The sequence below is a fragment of the Lynx rufus genome, unplaced genomic scaffold, assembly GCF_022079265.1.
Source record: "Lynx rufus isolate CCGP_SWC_20201006 ecotype Redwood Valley unplaced genomic scaffold, mLynRuf1.p SCAF_7, whole genome shotgun sequence".
NCBI lineage: Eukaryota > Metazoa > Chordata > Mammalia > Carnivora > Felidae > Lynx > Lynx rufus.
The window spans coordinates 47,756,058-47,775,153 of NW_025814889.1; the positions used below are offsets into that span (position 1 = coordinate 47,756,058).

The 19,096-nt window shown below is 44.5% G+C and overlaps 1 protein-coding gene across 1 annotated transcript in view; it reads right to left on the bottom strand.

Annotated features, from left to right (window-relative positions):
- The window catches only part of GRIN2B (glutamate ionotropic receptor NMDA type subunit 2B), a 287,265-nt gene extending 268,393 nt beyond the window's left edge, over positions 1-18,872 (bottom strand). The window contains exon 1 of the mRNA XM_047067235.1: positions 18,462-18,872. Coding sequence (XP_046923191.1) covers positions 18,462-18,872 — 411 coding nt within the window. The remainder of the gene's footprint in view (positions 1-18,461) is intronic.
- Positions 18,873-19,096: the final 224 nt, after the last annotated feature.

Genomic DNA, 19,096 nt, shown 5'->3' on the forward strand with positions numbered 1-19,096 from the left:
AGTTAAGTAACCAGGCTACAGTCACAGAATTAATGTGGAAGAGAACCAGAATCTGAGTCCAGGTCTGTCTTGGTCTGAATCCTATAGATAATCTGTGTACAATATCCTTAGGCCTTTAGAAATATTAAATGTGAATCCATAATGACCTCAAAATAAAAATTTTAATAAAAAAACATGTTATTACTGATGTCTCTTATCAACAGATTAGCATTGGTCCATCCACAGCACCTCAGTCACACACCCTCTGTGACCAAGGGCATGAAAATGAAAGCTAGCGGCTGGAGGGCATCTCTGCCATGAGGGAGAAAGCTAGCAGGGTTCCACAAAGATAGGACACAAATATCCGTGGTTGGCCTCATTAAATGCCAAGTCCTAACCAACTAAACCAACTTGCCACAGACTGTAAAACTAACGTTTGTCAGCTCCAAAAGTCGAGGACAGACCGCCTGGGAACTCTTAACTATGCCAGGTCCTAAGGTAGGCCATTGAGGGACCTCGACACTGACAGGATGAAGCATGAAGATGGCTGTGTGCACCACATAAAGTCTAAGTCATGTGCAAGAATGGGTCATGGCAGATGGGGACAGGACGAGGGGAGAGAAGGACAGAGAAACATGAACCAGAAATGAGATGATGGGGGAACAGGAAGAAGAGAGAGGAGGGTAAGGAGGGCAGACAGAAGGAGAAATCAAAGGATCTAAGAGAGGGAGAAACAAAGAAGGGCCCAGACACAGACAGGTTAGAAGGGGAGTTTGAGAGGGCAGTAAAGGCAGCTAAGAAGTCTTCATACAAAATAAGGTTTGAGCCCTCTCCCTATGGTGTGCAAAATTAAAACGGTCTAAAAATCCTCAGAGTTCACTGATTAATCTGGGCTTCCTAATTCTACTTGATTCTATTCTCCTTCCCAGAATGACTTAACAGCATAACGCTCTCCAAGGCTCCTGAGCAGGTTCTCTGCTGTCCCCTGCTCAGCCAGGGGTGACCTACACCCTTCTCAAGGGGCTGCCCTTCAGCCTTTCTGTTTGCAGCAAGGTCTCCCAGCAGAGTCTCACCTCAGGATTGATGAGGCCGCCCATGAACAGCACAATTTGCAGGAGTCAGGAAAGTACCTTCTGTTTTAAACATGTATGTCCCTTATGGCTCAACATGACATCTGAAATTCCGCTCGCACACATTTCTTCCTCTGAGTTAAAATATAAATGCCCATGGAGCAAGTCACACATTGGTTGCTCTTATCTATTCAGACTGTGGCAATGACTTAATTATTTAGACTGTCTTCCAGTTTGAAATGGAACAGGGGCCCATCAGGAGGAAATAGTGGGGGGCTACACGGAGGACAGACCCAAGACTGAATGACATAGTGCTCCTCGGGAAAGCTCCACCAGTGGACAATGCAAGGAGCTGGGGGCAAGCAAAAGGGAGTACTCTAAGCAGCCAAGAGGCAGAAAAAGGACACTGGAAAACTAAACAAGGTAGCAGTTATCAAGGGGAGAAAGGGGCATGGGGAAGGGGAATTTCAAAATGATTAAAAATACATTCTTTCCCAATTGTGTAACTTTTCACAGGGCTGACCATTAAGATGAGGATGACAAATGTAGCCACGGTTGCCACTTGGAAGTCCCCCAAACACAGAAATGACCCCTGTTCGAGCTCTGCCACTACCTTCCATCAGACAAGAAACCAGCTCCAGATATGTACAACTCACAGAAGCATCAGAGGCCCCTGCTGTTATGACTGGGGAGCCTCAAGATTGGAGCAAAAGCAGGACAAGGAACACATCAAAAGGAGAGGAAGTACCCTTCTGCCAGAGCATGTAGAGCATTCAACCTCTGTCCAAATCCCCCTTCGCTGGCTAACAGACTAGTTTTCATAATATCAGCTGAATTAGTCTCCAAGAAGAACTGAAATGACGCCAGTAACTACTCAAGGTTAGTTCCCTTTCATTAACCAGTGACACCCCCTTGGGCCCAGAAACAGAAGGGCCCAAAGAAAGAACTTCCAGAATCTGACGGCCACACAACTTTCCTCAGTAAAATTTGCCATCACCAGTCTCAGAGAACAACAATGATCAGAGAGCAGACCATTCACAACACAAGTGTTCCTGTCTCTTAGCTCTCTCTCGTATAGATGTGCTAGCTATCTGTGGGGGAAATCGTATGGCAGGAGGGCAGGAGGAGAGCTGGGACTCTGGGTGCCATGCTTGCTTTCCACCCTACAGAGCCCCGTCTTGCTCAGTCTGAGAAAAGCTTCCATGGGCAACGTGTGTGTAACCAGAGCTACCGCTGTTGCCGCTGTTGACATGTTCAGCAGAAGTTCCCCACTCCTCTCCTGCCTGCTTCTAGGAATCGGGCACTCACACTTCCTGTCCAAATTCCTCTATCCCTGGGCTCTGACCCTGGGACACAAGCCTTTTTTCCTACTTCCAGTATCAACTTCGGTTTCCAGAACCATCCACCTAGAGTGGGAGACCCTCTCTCTGTGATGTCTATTCAGAGGGGCTGTCGGGGAGGGCTCTGGCAGAGATCCCAGGCAAGCAGCCAGCAGGGGCCAAGGGGAAGAGAATTATTCACAGGATCACAGATGTTAGAGATGAAAAGAACTTGCAAAAACACATCTCACTCATCCATCCCACCTTGCAATGTAGGCCCTTTTCCAAGAGCATATGGCCTGTTCCCATCTGATTTCAAAGGATCTATCATTACCAACAAATACGCACCGAGCACGCTCTGTGTGCTCTGTGTTGTCCCAATCATGAGAGGAGGAGACAAATGGGCTCTCCCCCTCTGGAACGGGCTGCCATACTGACAGATAAATCTGCCTCTCACATGTGTTGCCTCAGCCCACCGCCGTGACACCAGATACCTTTCACACACCTATCATTCTTGCACGTAAACAGGCCTTTGATCGTCGTGGAAACTACCAGGGAGAGTACATGCTGATGGCCCAGCAAAAAGAGAGGTCCTTTGGGTACCACCTCTAGGAGCTGGATTTCAGTCCAAGGTAACAGCAGTTACAGCTGATACGCTAAGACTATTCAGGAAGTAGAAGGAGATAGTTTGCTCCAAGACCTATAGCCATGCAGGATGGTGAGACAAAGATACTATTACTTCTTTGTCAATTTCTCATCTGCTGAGATGGGAGTCTTAGACCGACGTACATCTGATTTCACTTTCTCCTGACAAACAGCAAGCTAGGAAAAACACCCCCCGCCAATCCCAGAAATATCAGTGAAGAGTTTGATCTGACCTAGAAGTCAAATCCCGGGGCATCTACTTGGCAGTGTCCTGGGCTTCAGGGTCTCAGGCCCACTCTTGAGAGTTCAGAGTTTGGAAAGAACTCAGTCCATCAGACTGGGATTGACCCGGCAGTTTTGCTCACCCCCATGTCCTTCTCTCTTTGAATGTTCTTTCCCCTTCTTCTTGTCTCTCCTCCCATTCTCCCCTCTCTTTAAGAGCCGTGCTCTTGTTCTGAATGTTTGGGTCTTAATCGAGATGGGCTGGGCGAGGGAGGAATCACTTTTGCCTAAGCTCCAGTTGACTACATTCTGGACAGCTGGGATATTCCCCTCCCAGGTTAAGCTAGATGTCCCAAGAAGACCAAGTAAATGAAGTGTTCAAGAGGAAATGTAACACACTGCTGGTGTCCGTGGGCTTTACTGTCAGTCAGGCAAGTGGTTCCATTTCCATTCGGTCATGGCCAGTGTGTCACCATGAGCCAGTTACCTTCCTTTCCCATCCTCAGTCTCTCCATCTTTAAAAGGAGAATAATCCTACTGCCTAAGCTCTAGGGCTCCTTCAAGGGTTAAACCTACTAAACGCAAGTAAAGCACTATCTCATATAAACTGCAGCACTAACATGTAGTGGGCATTTGGTTTTTTTAAAGGAGAAAATAGGAGGAAGCTGGCTTCTTATGAAAGCCCAGATCTAGCCACCACCCAGGTCTCTTACCACCCCGCGAAAATCCAGGATTCCAAACACACCCCAAAGAGCATGTCAACTGAGCCTACACCAAGACACGTAACAGGCTGCATTCTAACTGGAAGTCAGAGACAAGGGGGTGGTTGATTTTCCCCATGCCCAATTCCACTGCCCCTCCTTATCATTTCCACATCGCTCCCTTTCTTCTGCTTCCCTTTGCTCTTCTCCTCTTCTCCATTAGTGTCTTCCCATCTTCTTCCAACTCCCCTTCCTGCGTCTTCACCGTTATTAAGCAGCCACATGAATGCATTGCACTGAGGACCATGAACAATAAAGCTCAACAGGTAGATAGCTGATTATCACAAAACTTTATAATCGAAACAATATGCCGTGTTCTACTGACTGGGGTCCCCAAACCTGGTGGTATTTCAGAATCCTTTAAGAGAAATTTGTAAAAATAGCAATTAGTGGGGCTTGACTCCAAAAGGGTATTTGGGTACGGAACCAGAAAATCCATATTTCAACAAAATAATAATAAAATAAACTCCTCTGTTGATTCTCAGGGCCAGTCCCTTTAAGAACTACTACCACACAGGGGCACTGGGGTAGCTCAGTTGGTTAGGCATCTGACTTTGGTTCAGCTCATGATCTCGTGGCTCGTGGTTTGTGTATTCAAGCCCTGCATCAGGCTCTGTGCTGGTAATGTGGAGAGGCTGCCTGAGATTCTTCCTCTCTCTCTCTGCCCCTTCCCCACTTGCTATCAATAAATAAGTTAATTAATTAATTAATTAAAATTATATTTTAATTTTACACTACCTCATATTGTACAACTAGACTACAGAAACTCTATCAAGCTCCTCCCTCCCTTTTCTGGATGTTTCTTAACTCCCTCTTTCCAACCATTGCTTTAGCTTCCTAAATCATGCAGCTTTATATTTGAGAATTTACAATCTTTGCTTTCATATAAGCAGTGGGAACGCTGCAGTGGTAAGAGAATGAAGGCCAAGGGGTTGGAGGGAGAGCTGGAAGGCCGTGCAGACAGTGGATCTGTGAAGGCAGAAGGAGCGAGAGGACAGATGGAAGGCCGTGGAAGTATGGGCAGGCAGAAGAAGGAAGAGGGAGGGGTGGGTGGCAGCAGTAAGCAGGAACTACAGTGGAGCCCAGCTTCCCATGGAGTCTGTTGTCCTAGCAACACGACGATGCTCAAAGGTTGAACGCTGCCGCTCCTTACAACTCTGGACAACATGTTGTCAAGGTAACAGAACGCATCCGAGACACATGGTGGCAGGCCAGGAGGACTTGGGCCGGTGCCAGAAGTCCTCAGCTCAAGGCAGGCGGCACTGATTGGCTGTGCCGTTACACTATCTCCCATTCTCAACACCCACACCTCTCACCTCAATATCTCACCCTGGTTGCTCCATCTTCTCAGTGCCTTTACCCCCATTTGGGAAAAGGGACAATTAAATCAAACTGCCACTACATAGACAGTCTAGGAACTGGCCTCAGGACACGGTGCATGGGAACTCTAAGAACTCAAAATGAGAGATAGCTCTTTAGTCAGGGTAGAGCCAATCACGATGCTTCTAACTTCCTACAATACTTTGCTCATTTGTTTACAGGTCTGTAAGCAACTTGTGTGAAAACAATGAAACAGAACAGAAAGCTACCTAATCCATAGATCTATCAAAAAAAAATGATGCCTGATTCAAGAGGAATTTGTATTTCAATACTACTAGAAAGGGCAATAGCAGCCATTTATTCAAAACCAGGTGTAATGAGTCCTTTATAGGTTATTTTGTCTCCTAGTAACTCTTAGAAGTTGATGAATATTAACTCCTTCATATCGATGAAACAAACAAACACCAGATCACAGTAGTCATACAACGTAGCAAAAGGTCACCCAGCTTCTGAAAGGTGGAGACAAGACTTAAAATGGCTCTAAGGTATATATTCTATCCACTCTACTGTCTCCATCTGAAAAGATGCTAAGTCAACTTCCATCACTCCCTTCTTACACCTTCTAGAATGAATTGCAAAATAGCCAAGTTGACGCCAAGACTCTCAGGCCGTACACGATCTGGCCTCATAGTACCTTTTCAGCCTCAAATTCTACCATTGCCCCCACTGCCCACCACCCTCCAACTCAGACCATATGATACTCATCAAAAAAAGCCAAACAGCAAAAACTTCCCCTCTTTGAGGCCTCCGCACCTGCTCTTCTCTCTGCCAAAATGCTGCCCCTGATATCTTCATGCATCTTGATCCTTACCATACATCTCTCAAGTGCTATCTCCCCCTGAGACCTGTCCTGAAGACCCTAAGATAGCCCTACCTGATACCCCTTCCTGCTATTTTCATAAAAATATTTACCACTACCTACAAGAATATCGTTTAATTTATATCTTTGTTTATTGTCAGTCAGTGCACCATGAGGATATGTCTCTCTTATTGACTCTATCTCCAGGACCTTGTATAGTTCCTGATCTCCAGCAGATACCTAATAAGTATTTTTTGAATGAATGAATAAGTAAATGAGAAAGGATGTTGTTTGCTAAAAGAAGTTTCAAAATCTCCTGCAACTACCTCTGGAAACTTAATTGCACTGATTAAATTTAGTTGGTGATATTTTGCTGATTAGTATGTCATGTGAATCGCACATGTTTATCTTTTGGAACTTCAAGAAAAAAAAAAAGCTTCTTTCTTTCTGCTCCCTCCTTTGAAAGAAAGCTAATAAAAGTCAAGATTATCACCGGCGCCCCACTGCTTTGCGTTAAAGGTTTTCTCTGCTGCTTCAGAAGGCACCCCTAACTTGAGGCAGTCCTTTTTCCGTGTCTGGTTGCTAGAAATAAAGTGGACATGAGTGTTAAAACTCTAAGATGTGAGTGCCGAGTTGTTGATGGCTGGTATCTGGAAGATGTGAGGAAGAGAAGGGTGATGGAAAGAACAGCCTATAGACAGGTAGAAATGTATTTTCCAGCAATCAGAGATTAGTTCTCACATCCATTTCCATTTGGATTTAAAATACTTTTCTTTTAATTGCAACTGACATTTGCTGCAATGAAATAATTAGTTCAGTGATACATTTAACACGTATGTATTAAAGGCTTACTATGAGCCAACCAGTATGTTAGGTTCTGGGGATACAAAAATGAAAGAGACAAAGTTCCTGCCCTTAGGAAGCCTGCAGTCTAGCAGAGCAGGGCAGCTAATAAAAAAAAGCTATTATGATGAATTACAGTTGTAATAAGGACTATGAAAATTACACAATGAAAGAGAATAAAAAGGAAAGAAGCAAGGGTTTTGATCTACAAGTAGAGAAGAATAAAAATCTAAAAGCACAAGGACTTCAGATTGGGAGACTAGCCCTAGCCTGAGAGGTACCATCCTGGGCACTGAAAAGGCTAAAGAGAATAGCCACTACATCCAAAAGCATACAAATGTGCACACACACACACACACACACACACACACACGAGCGTATGCACGCATATGCACACAAAACAGAGAATCAAATACAAAAATAAGGAGAGAGGAGTGTATAAAGGGAGGTCCCAGGGCTCAAAGACAAGCTTCGCTGCCCTGTAGTTCCATCAAAGGCTCCAGCAGGGGGGTAGCTGCCAAGAACACTGACTCTTCACCCTTCTGGCATTGTCCCAAGCCCCCGGGGGTCGGCCAGAATGTCAGAGCACCACCACCTTGGGACAGAACTCCCAGAGTGCACACCTAATAACCACACAACTAGGTGAGTTCCCATTACTATAATGGCTCGGGTGCCTATTTACATCCTCCTCCTCACTCCTTCATTTATTCACATGGAAAACCTCTAGTAGACACGCACTGGCTGGCTCCTACTATTTGCCCCGTCTTTTCCAAGCACTTTCACTAACCTTACTTAATAACTTTAAGAAAATAGGAGCTATTTATATCACCATTTTACAAGGAGGACTCGAAGGCTCAGAGAAGTTAAGTACTCTGCCAAAGATCACACAGTCAATGAGTAAGCCGGGAAAGCACCTAGGCATTGAGATTCCAGAGACCCCCCTCTTAACTATGGTGTGGATATCACTTTCCTAGGGCCGCCATCACATATTACCACACACTCGGTGGCTGAAAACAACAAGATTCATTTTCTCACAGTTCTGAAGCCTGAAATCAAGGGTGTTGTCAGAGTCATGCTCTCTCTGAAGGCCCTAAGGGAAAATCACCCTTTGCTGCTGCCAGCTTCTAGTGGCTTCTCCGGCACATTGTGGCTGACTCCAGCCTCTTCTCCTCTTTTAAAGCCCTCTCCTTTGTGTCTAGGTCTTCTCCTCTTCCACCTCTTAGAAGGACATTTGTCACTGGACTTAGGGCCACTTGGCTAATCCAAAATGATCTCATCATGAGATCCTTAATGATATCTGCCAAGACCCTTTTTTCCAAATCAGGTCACATTCACAGGTTACAGGAGTTAGGACATGGACATATCTCTTGGGGGGACCGCCTCTCAACCCAACAGTGTAGAGAGTGCACAGTCTAATAACTGTTCGTTGTTCATTAAAAGTTAGCTATTACTATGCATCAGACATTATGGCATGTGCTAGGAATACAAAAATTAGTAAAGCATAGCCCTGGCCTACAATGAGCTCATTGTACAGCAAGTGGGACAGATAGGTAAATAAGCCAAGTTATAACAAAAGCATAAATAGGACACAGGTGGAGTGCAAAAAAAAAAAAAGTCAATCCTGTGAAGAAGAGAGTCAGAAAAGGGTACACAGAAGTGCCACAACTTCTCTTAAAAAGTGGGCAGGTGTTTCTGGACAGACAAGGAAGAGGATATTCTAAGGAGAGGAAGTAGCACAAACAAAGGCACAGAGATGCAAAACAGCCAGGACCAGAGAGGGAGCTATAAATAACTTAGTGTGGCTTAATATTACTGTTCAAGGGCCGGGAGGTTAAGAGAAAATCCTGGAGAGGTAGCCTGGGACCAGATCAAAGAGGATGTCTTATTCCAAGCTGTGGGAAGCCAGTGCAGTTTTAAGCAAAAGTGTTGAACAATCAGATTTGAGTTTCTCAAGAATCACACAGGTCAGCCGTGTGTCAGGGCAGACGAGAGAGAAGGAGTGCCAGCACTGAGGTCATCACAGTGTCTGGAGGGACGAAGAGGAAGGTACCAAGGCTTCCTCACTGTTTGCTCGACCATCCTGAGGGGGAAGGGAGTGTCCTGGGTTGATTCCCAGACTGGCTAACTACCCTTCCTAGAACACTCTCTCGGTTTCTATAATGCCTCTCTGTCCTTGTTTTTCTCGTTCTTGTCTCATCTCCAATAATTAAGTACCTTAGCTCCTTTATCACCTCTACCCCCTCTGGCTATTCCTCAAAGGTAGTTCTGTCCTAAGGTAGTTTTGTCCTTGACCCACTCCCCTCCTCTTTCCACTTGTTCATTCTGAGCCATCTCATCTACCCTCCCGATTTCAACTACCCTCGCTTGCTAATGAGGTTCATATCTTTATTTCCAGCCCAAATCACTCCCTTTACCTCCAAGTCCAAAACCAACTGCTTACCAGACATTGCCGCTTGTATGATCTACCTACCCATGTTCTAAACTGCACTCATCCTCCTTCGTACTGTCACCAAATCTATGACAAATCTAATTACTCTTGTCATCATAATTTCTGGCATAGCACTAAAAGGGTCAAGTGTTCAATGCTGCAGAAGGTCAAGAAAAAGAGAAAGTCCATTGGATGTGGCGTTTTATAGAAAGTGAGAGATGAGGAAGTGAAAACAGCAATGTAACTACTCTTTAAGAAGCGGAAGTGTCGGGGCGCCTGGGTGGCGCAGTCGGTTAAGCGTCCGACTTCAGCCAGGTCACGATCTCGCCGTCCGTGAGTTCGAGCCCCGCGTCAGGCTCTGGGCTGATGGCTCGGAGCCTGTTTCCGATTCTGTGTCTCCCTCTCTCTCTGCCCCTCCCCCGTTCATGCTCTGTCTCTCTCTGTCCCAAAAATAAATAAAAAAAACGTTGAAAAAAAAAAAAAGAAGTGGAAGTGTCAAAAGAAAGAAGGAGGGAGAACTGGGGTCAAGAAAACCTTTTATGCCTCTGTTTATTAATATGAGAGTGATCTGAGAATGTTCAATGAGGGAAGAAATGTATTTTGGATAGAGCTATTTTTGACTGTTAGGTACTATCATACATACGGCAGGACACCAAACGTGCCTAGTTGCCAGGCTATAAATGCCAGAAGCGCGCGCGCACACACACACACACACACACACACACGCACTTTACAAAAGCAGTCATTACTATATCAAAAACCTCCCCAAAACATGTCCAAACATCTCCCGAGGACCACTAAGCTAGAAAAAAAAATGTCAGTGGAAAAGAATAAATTGATATTTAAGGGGAAAAAGGAAATAACTGATGAGCCAAGGTCCTAGTTCTGGAGGAAATGTGTGGAGATTAGACCAAAGGCACAAAAGCAGGGTTTAGTGGGAACCAAGACAAATGACACATGAGAGATGTCTGGGCTTTGGAATCACGCAGGCATTGGTTCAATTCCCAGACTGTTACTTACTTCCTTTGAGAGACACAACTGAGGGAACTACTGTCCCCAACCCTTTCCCCTTTGCCACCTCCCCCAGAAAGCCTCAGAGGCTCCCACAGGGTTGACCATATGACATTGTTTGAGTTCATGACATTAGGGACATGGAGAAGACTCTCCCTGATCTAATACCCATGCACCAGCTTTTTCTATGGGCATGATGCCTAGAACTAGGGCAGCATCCTTATAGCCACGACAAAACTGCCACGGAATCTCAGAGGTCAGCCCTGGTATCACTACATCACTGAGTTGCCGCCACCAGACCCTGTCTCCAGGTGCCTTATTCCGAGACACCAATAAGCACCTATTTGTTTAAGCCACTATGGGCAAGTCACTAAGCTAAAGGTCTTGGGCAAAACAGTTAACCTCTCTGATCTACCATTTCCTTATAAAGGACAAAATACATGCCTCATGAATTCAAGGAAGGAATTCAATAAAACAGCATTTTTAAGGTCATATAAGGTGACTAGCTCAGAGCTTGGCAAAAGTCAATGACCAATCAATGTTAGTTCTTTTCTCATGGCAACCTCCTAACAACCCATGATAATTTGGGTGTTCTCTGTCATAAAATAGAAAGGTAGCAATAATTTTTTTGTCCTTGGAAAAATGGAATCAAACTAGCCTTTAACATTACTCTCCTGCATGCTGGACCCTTAACCACAGAATCAAAATATGATTTTGAATAAAATACAGATCTAATGCCTAAGAATAAGGCAAAGAGAATCACAGTAGTCTCAGAAAGAGGAATAAAAATGTATCCTCTGTGTAAAAATCATAATCCAAGGCGATTTTCAAGAATATCAGTATAATCTATTTTTTTTTATTTTTCTATATATTTATTTATTTTTGAGAGACACAGCGTGAGGTAGGAGAGGGCAGATAGAGAGGGAGACACAGATTCTGAAGCAGGCTCCAGGCTCTAAGCTGTCAGCACAGAGCCTGATGCGGGGCTTGAACTCATGAACCGTGAGATCATGGCCTGAGCCAAAATCGGATGCTTAACTGACTGAGCCACCCAGGAGCCCCTATCAGTATAATCTATTAAAAGCTGACTGGTGATAGTAAATTAACTGCCCTCCTGTATATATATATAACATATCACTATTCCTACCCAGTACCTTTAATAGGCTCCTCATCTAACAATTCACTTTTTCTTACATATAAACACTTCCAAATCTATGAGTGACCCTAGATTCAAACACTATTTTATTCTGCTTTCTTTTTTAATGTTCTTGACTTATCTTCATTGCTTATATCCTGTGTGTAACAGTTTATTGAAATCACTGTATGTCCCTGCTTTGAAAATCTTGGTAAGTCCTGATCATGTCACAATCGGTAATTACGTCACCACAGAGGCAGAACCCACTGAGCTGCTGCTTATCCCCAGGCCTAAAATGAAGGGTATTAGCATCCCAAGGTTTTCTCTTTCAGTTAACAGGAAAACATTTAGGATCCCATATTCTTCAAGTGATTAGGTATGGTCTGGTACATGAAAAGACAAGAAAGAGTAAGGCCTACGATTTATCAAGCATTGTCTACCGTTCTTTATAAAGCTTACAACCCACTAATGAAGGTGTTATTTTGGCGCCATTTTGTGAATGGAAGTTTCGAGACTCAGCTTAAAGAGCACAACTAAGGTCACATGGCTGGCGTATGCACAGAACTCAAGCCCATCTGCTCCAAAGCCCGCATTCTCTCTGCGTTGTGCCACAGCCTTCCTGCAGACACACTATCACTTGCCTGGAAGATGTATGAGAAACAGGATGGCTGGTGCATTACTTTCTAGCACCAAGTACTTTCATGGCTATAAATGCCTAAAGCAATTCCTGGGGCCTCAGTTTCTCCAACCATTAAAAACCGCATCTGTATTGGGGCACCTGGGTGGCTCAGTCGGATAAGTGTCCGACTTCGGCTCAGGTCATGATTTCACGGTTCATGGGTTCGAGCCCCGCATCAGGCTCTGTGCCAACAGCTCAGAGCCTGGAGCCTGCTTCAGATTCTGTGTCTCTCTCTCTGTCCCTCCCCTGTTGACACTCTGTCTCTGTCTCTCAAAAATAAACATAATTTTTTTTTTTTAAAAACCTGCATCTGGATCTCAACTGGCCAGTTTCTTGAAAGCAAATCCCAGCTCCATCTTTAATAGGGAGGGTGTGGGGCGCCTGGGTGGCTTAGTCAGTTAAGCGTCCGACTTCAACTCAGGTCACGATCTCGCGGTCTGTGAGTTCGAGCCCCGCGTCGGGCTCTGGGCTGATGGCTCAGAGCCTGGAGCCTGCTTCAGATTCTGTGTCTCCCTCTCTCTCTGCCCCTCCCCCGTTCATGCTCTGTCTCTGTCTCAAAAATAAATAAACGTTAAAAAAATTTTTTTTAAAGGGAGGGTGTGCTGGCCAACAAGAAACCTATTCCACAGTCACAGGTGGAAAGGCCTGGAATCCACACAGACCTAGGGCTGCACCACTGCAAAGCCTATAGGGTCTTAAGAGAACTGCCCACCCATCCTTCCTCAAAGTATAGTTCAAGGCAGAAGGGAAGATCCCAGCATTCTTCTGACTCCTCGGTGTGTGGAATGGGAGTCTCAAAATCAGCCAAAAAAAAAAAAAAAAAAAGGTTTTAAAGTCAAACATACTTGGATTTGGATCCCAGTCCCACTATTTTTCTAACTGTGTCACTTCGGCCGTGGTACGTAAACACTCCAATGTCGTTTGAACTAAAACAAGTATACCACTTACGTCACGGGGTTGCAGAAGAATTAAAATACTCATTAACATCGTGCCTAGCGCCAAGTCGGCACGCTCTATTAGCCTTTCTGCCCTCTTGTCTTCTCCAGTATGTCTTCACTGTACTCATCCAAACTGAAACATCACGGTTTGCTCTTGAAGTGTTCAGTCCCAAGGAATACCAGATGACAGACAACTAAAAGCAAGGTAAAAAACTGAAAGACACCCAAATCAAGGAAGACGCGCAGAGTGAAATATGAGTAGCAGAGCCATCTTGGTTTCAAGATTGGGCTGAATATGGAAACCCACATGAGCAACTGGAAGGCAATAGTCTATTTACAGAGTCACACATCACTGCTGGCTCACTCTCTGCAAATACATTGCATCAGATGTGTGTTGGGGGAGGCAGAGGCAAAGGGGGGAGAGCAAGAAAAGATAGGGCCGATGAAGAGTAGGGGCCATCTTCTAGCCCCAGTTGGATTCAAACTGTGGCATTCTGCACAGAAAATGAGAGTGCTATTCAAAGCATCAATCCTCAGCCAAACGATTTAGAAAGGAAAGAATCATAGCAACAGGCTCCAGAGTAAGATATTTTCACATGTCCTTTAATTAGGAACAAGTTAGGAATATGGTACAGATTACTGCCAGACCCTGACCCTCTATTCAGCATCCCCTCTTCCCTTCCATTCTTGCAGCATTACAGATTGGATCTTGTGTTCTCTTGTCTGATCAGCAGTTTTCCAGAAATGTCCACATATTTTATTTCAGTTTCTCTTCAAAGTGTTGTAAAGTGGGGAGGGTAGAAGACAAAATTTAAATCTTATAAACTGTAGACTGAGTATTATCCAAGTTTACGTGGTTGGTTTGTTCATATTTCCAAAGCTCATGAGAATGGAGACTAATGCTCATGACTTATAATTCTTACTTTAGGATTTTGTGAGGCAGAATTGTATCAATAGCAAGTATGAGCTTCAAAATAGGTACTGATGGAATGTGAATCCCATTCCCACTGCTCACAAGCTGTGGTATCTTGGATTAGTTATTTAACCTCTCTGAGCTAAAATCTGAAAACCCAAGAAAGATTTCAGCATCTCAGCAGAGAAACCTCCTGAAAAGAAACAGAAGTGCATCTAGCTTTAGTTCATTATTTGGACTGGGATGGGCATCCTAAATCCAGGATCTCAGGGAGAATAAAAGCAATTATAACAAGGCAAAATAAAGTAGGCTCTTTATACTCAGGTGGGGAACTGCCAAAAATCATCTCATCCATTTTTAAATGGTCTCTGTTACTATTCTAAACAGTCTTGTGTTACAGGCACCTAGCGGTACTTTCCTTGCTAAAGCTCTTCCATAGCCGAACATGCCTTTTTTGGCTGTGGCATGGCTATACCACCGATGAGCTTCGGCTTCCTGGTGGGGAAGGACCAAAGATCCCACCCCACGTGTCAGAGCTCCTCCCCAGATTTTCACCTGAGCTCTCTTCTTGGACCGTGTCCAGCTCAGCAGTGTCTCTACAATTGGCCATGACTCTATTCAATTCCCCATCCTTTTCCTGTATCCTGAAGCCTCCCTTTCTTCAAATTGCCCCACAGAACCGTCAGCTTGGCCTACAGAACGCTGTGCTGGAAACTTGGTGAAGCTCTTGGTGAAGCTATATATTATCTCACTGAATCATCAACAACTCTACAATACATTCTGGATTATTCTCCCCATTACAACAGGCAAGGGAACCAAGGTTTAGAGGAAGTGGTTAGCAAGTGGTCCAGATTCCCACATCTAGAGGTGGTGGTTAAAACAAGCCCTGACTCCTAATTCTGAGCTTCAAACAGGTCTACTCTTCTAGCTCCAATGCTTCTTCCCGCCATGGTATAAGGTTCATTTCCTCATTGGGAAAGTAGAACCCTCATTCATGTTTCTACTCGTTAATTAGCATATGCAAAAAAAAAAGTGAGTACAAGCTATTGGGCCAGATGCTGAACTTGTGCCTCTCTCTACTTTGGTCAAAAATCTTTGTTAACAGTGTTTTCTTCTGTTATGAACTCCTTCCATCAGGGACTTTATTCCTGTAATAGAATCTTCCACAAGAACACCTAACAAGTGGGCCTTATATGCAGCAAGCTAACAACAGCAACAAAACTAAGGTAGAAACTGAGATGGCAACTACCCATCTCCTAGAAGGGAGAAGCAAAATGGAAAGCTTAGTTATCATCCTTCAGATGGTACCTGTATCTCAGAGACTAGGCCTTAAATGTGGCAAAGCTGTATTTCTTGGTCCCATTTTCAGATGTTTTGTCCTATGGCCGCACAGTGGATTCATAGTTGTCAAACTCTGTGTCCTCATTCTATGTTTGTAAAATATGGTCATGGTACTTAAAAATAAACTTCTATTTAAAAAAAAAAAAAACTGGCCTTAGAATTTGAGATGTTTTATTTTTGAAACTTGCCCCAAAAGCTTGTTTCTCTGAGATCTGGGGGATCTTTCTGTTTGCCTTCATACAAATCCTTTAAGCCAACAAATGGCCCTCTGCACAGCTGCTGGGAATCTTGGCCCCACAGCCCACTCAGCCGTGCTGGTTCCTGCTCTCCCTCCCCTGCAGCTACCAGCCATTGAGGTGCCTGACCCCTTAGGGCTAAGCCTCCAAACCTCCAGCTTCTGTGGCATCAGGACTTCCTTCTTTCTTCCTCTTCCTCTTTCTACTTACCTTTTGGAAATCTTTTCAGGTCAAAAGTCAGTTTGACATTTTTAGGCTATTTTAGGAAATTTCCTAAAAACCACTGCTTCTCCCCTTTTTGGGGGGGGGATGGAGAGAGAAAAAAGATAAGATGGAATATTTGTTTGTCGTTCCATGGTAGGGAGGTGACGGGGGGCGGGGGGGGAGCATCTCATTACAATCACTTGCCTTCAATACTCCCTTTTACCCCCAGGGGTAGTCACCAGTAGGCCCGCTGTGGACTCAGGTTATACCTAAGGCTATCCCATCTCATCTCTTCCTTACTGCTCTCCTCTAGTCAGATCCCAGTATCGCCATTATGAATGAAGTGGTGGGTTACTTTTCGTCAGGTAACACCTACCACAGCGCTGTATAATGGAGAAGTAAAGAATGGGAAGGTATGCGAGACCTTGACTAGCGTCTCCATTTTCTTGAAAGACAACAGAGCACATGGCCTTTGGAGCCAGCAACCCATGTTAAAGTCCTGGCTGCCACTTACTGGCTACATCATTTCGGCTATGCTTTTTAATCTCTCAGGGCCTCAGTCTCCCCAACTGTCAAATGGAGATAAATAATATGACTTAGCTCACTGAGTCGTTAAGAGTATTAAATACGATAATGCCTCCAAAGAGCTGTGTGCTCAAGCAGATGGTAAACACTAAAGCACCTAGAACCAATCAATGGACCAAAGAGCCCAGTCTTTGCATCTTACCTCATATTATTATATCGTTATTATGCATTTGTAAGAGATACAACAGAGAAGCAGCTGAGCAGTGTAGCCAGTAACCTGTTCTAGTGGGGCAGGGGCAGGTTATTATGAAATAACGTAAGTTGCACAATAGCCTGAATAACAACAACAACAAACTATTTTCATTTGTCGTGCTCTCAAGATAAGTATACACTTATTTATGACTCAAAAATTTGGCTCATCCATCTTGGCATTCTTTCAGTGCAATACCATGCCCTCAAAATACCACTCCTAAAATATAATCAGCGGAGGAAAATGATGTTAAAAACGTCTACCTGAAGCAAAAGCTCAAAGGGTTGGTCACAGTTAGTCTACATTTTCCATTCTGCTTAAGTTTATCCCACTGCCCTTAGCATGGGTTTCTGGTGCCAGAATGTGTTTTCTAATATCTCTTCCTGTGCCCATGCGAATGGAACAATACCTTTCTCATATGCAGCTGAGGTCCCTCCACCTAGTACTTCATTCAACTTGACCTTTCCTAGACTGAATGAAGGAAGCTCCAAAACAGAAGTGAGTCATCTCTGCCTGCCGACAGATGGCAGTAATGATCACACACGGTTGTTTTAGCCTGCTAAACCCTGCACTGTGGTGGTTCTCGGCATGCTTGTGGTGTCTGTGCTAGCTTTTGGGGTGTTTACAAACATCATTAACCCCACAGCATGTCTTGTAAGTACGAAACGAAAGACGGTTTCAAAAGTAATGATAAGAAGTGGAAGATGACAATGCAAAGACAGGGACCCTTTAAAAAACCCAACGTGATGGAAAACAATAAAAATTGCACTTGGGGTGAAATGAATCATTCTAAGATATGAATAACCGCAAAGGGCAATACATATGTGAGGAGGGCTGTCCCTAAGCAATGAGCTGTAATCAATAAAGCAAGGGAACATATCTGAGTAAGTGGAAAATGTCAAAACAAAACATAACCACAAAGAAAACACTTTGTGCAATTAAAGAATAGGCATCAGTGTCCGATGATAATTAACTTGTCATAGAACAATTAATCTAATGTTAATGTACAAGAGTCTACTATTTATTTGAGGCCTTAAAGCTGAGGTGCTCAACCTTAACCACACTCTAGAATCACACGGGAAGCTTTTGAGACTCCGGACGCCCAGGCTGCATCTGGGCAGTTCAGAATCTCTGGGGGAAGGATTCAGGCATCAGTAGTGTTGAGAGCTCCTCAGTTGATTCCAATGTGCGACCCGGGTTAAGAACCATTGCCTTCAAATCTAAGCATGGAGAAAAGGCAGCTACTACTGGCTCCGTGGATTAAAATCCATTCCAATGTGTAGATCCATGTGTGATATGCACGGACACCTTAGCAAGAAGTACCTCCCCGTGACATCTGTATCTTCAAGGGGACAAATAATCCGCCTGAAGGGATTTTTCTTTTTATAGTCTTAAAGCTGGGCAGGGGGAGAATTTGTGTTACCAAAAAAGAATAGAGCACGCCTTATTTTAAAGTTTTGAAGGAGCTATTCATACACATACTTACATATTTGAAGAAAATGTATCACAGAAAGAACTACAAGCTTCGACATCTCTTAGTCATTGCAGTAAATCCATTTGCAAACAAATGGACACACAAACCTGTTCGAAACTACAGGAGCTCTAAATACCAGTATCTTTTCCTCACTTTCATCTCCAAAGGGAGAGACTGATTCCTGATCTATCCACTTACTCCATGCATTCTGGTTACTTTCTTTCATAATCAAGTTTTGCATTCAAACACACACATCATTTAGTTCTCAATACAACCCCCCAGGTTCTCCTCCCTCGCTCCCTCCTTTACCTTATCCGCCATTATCATAGAGGAGCCTCCGTGGATGCCCAGGATGGGGGTGAGTGTCTGGGCTGAAATGAAGTCAAGGATCTGGGCGATGGCCTCCTGATCTGTGTCATCGGCAAACACCACGCCCTGGATCTTCCGGTCGGACATGAGATCACAGATGCGGGTGATGATGCTCTTTGGGTCAGTCTCATTCATGGCTACCAGCTCCACACGGGGTACCACGGAGAGATGGTGGAAATCATCTTTCTCGTGGGCATCCTTGATGGCCACCTCGTCTGAAGTGCCCACGAGGATGACAGCAATGCCAATGCTGGGGGGGCTCTTCTGAGAGCGAGCTCTGCTGCCTGACACGGCCAGGACAGCCAACACCAACCAGAACTTGGGAGAACAGCACTCGGCTCTGGGCTTCATCTTCGACTCGTCGACTCCCTGAAAACACAAAATGAGAGGGGTTAAATTAACGACCCTCCTATATGACCTCTCTGGGAAGGGGCTGGATACTGCAAGTCAAGGGCCTTATCTCCTTTCACTGATCATCAAACCCAACTCCTATCTTCGAGCCTTGTCCCTGATCTCTCGTGTTTGTTTGCTCAGCAGAATGGAAGGAAAAAAAAAAAAAACCTTCAAAAGCATCG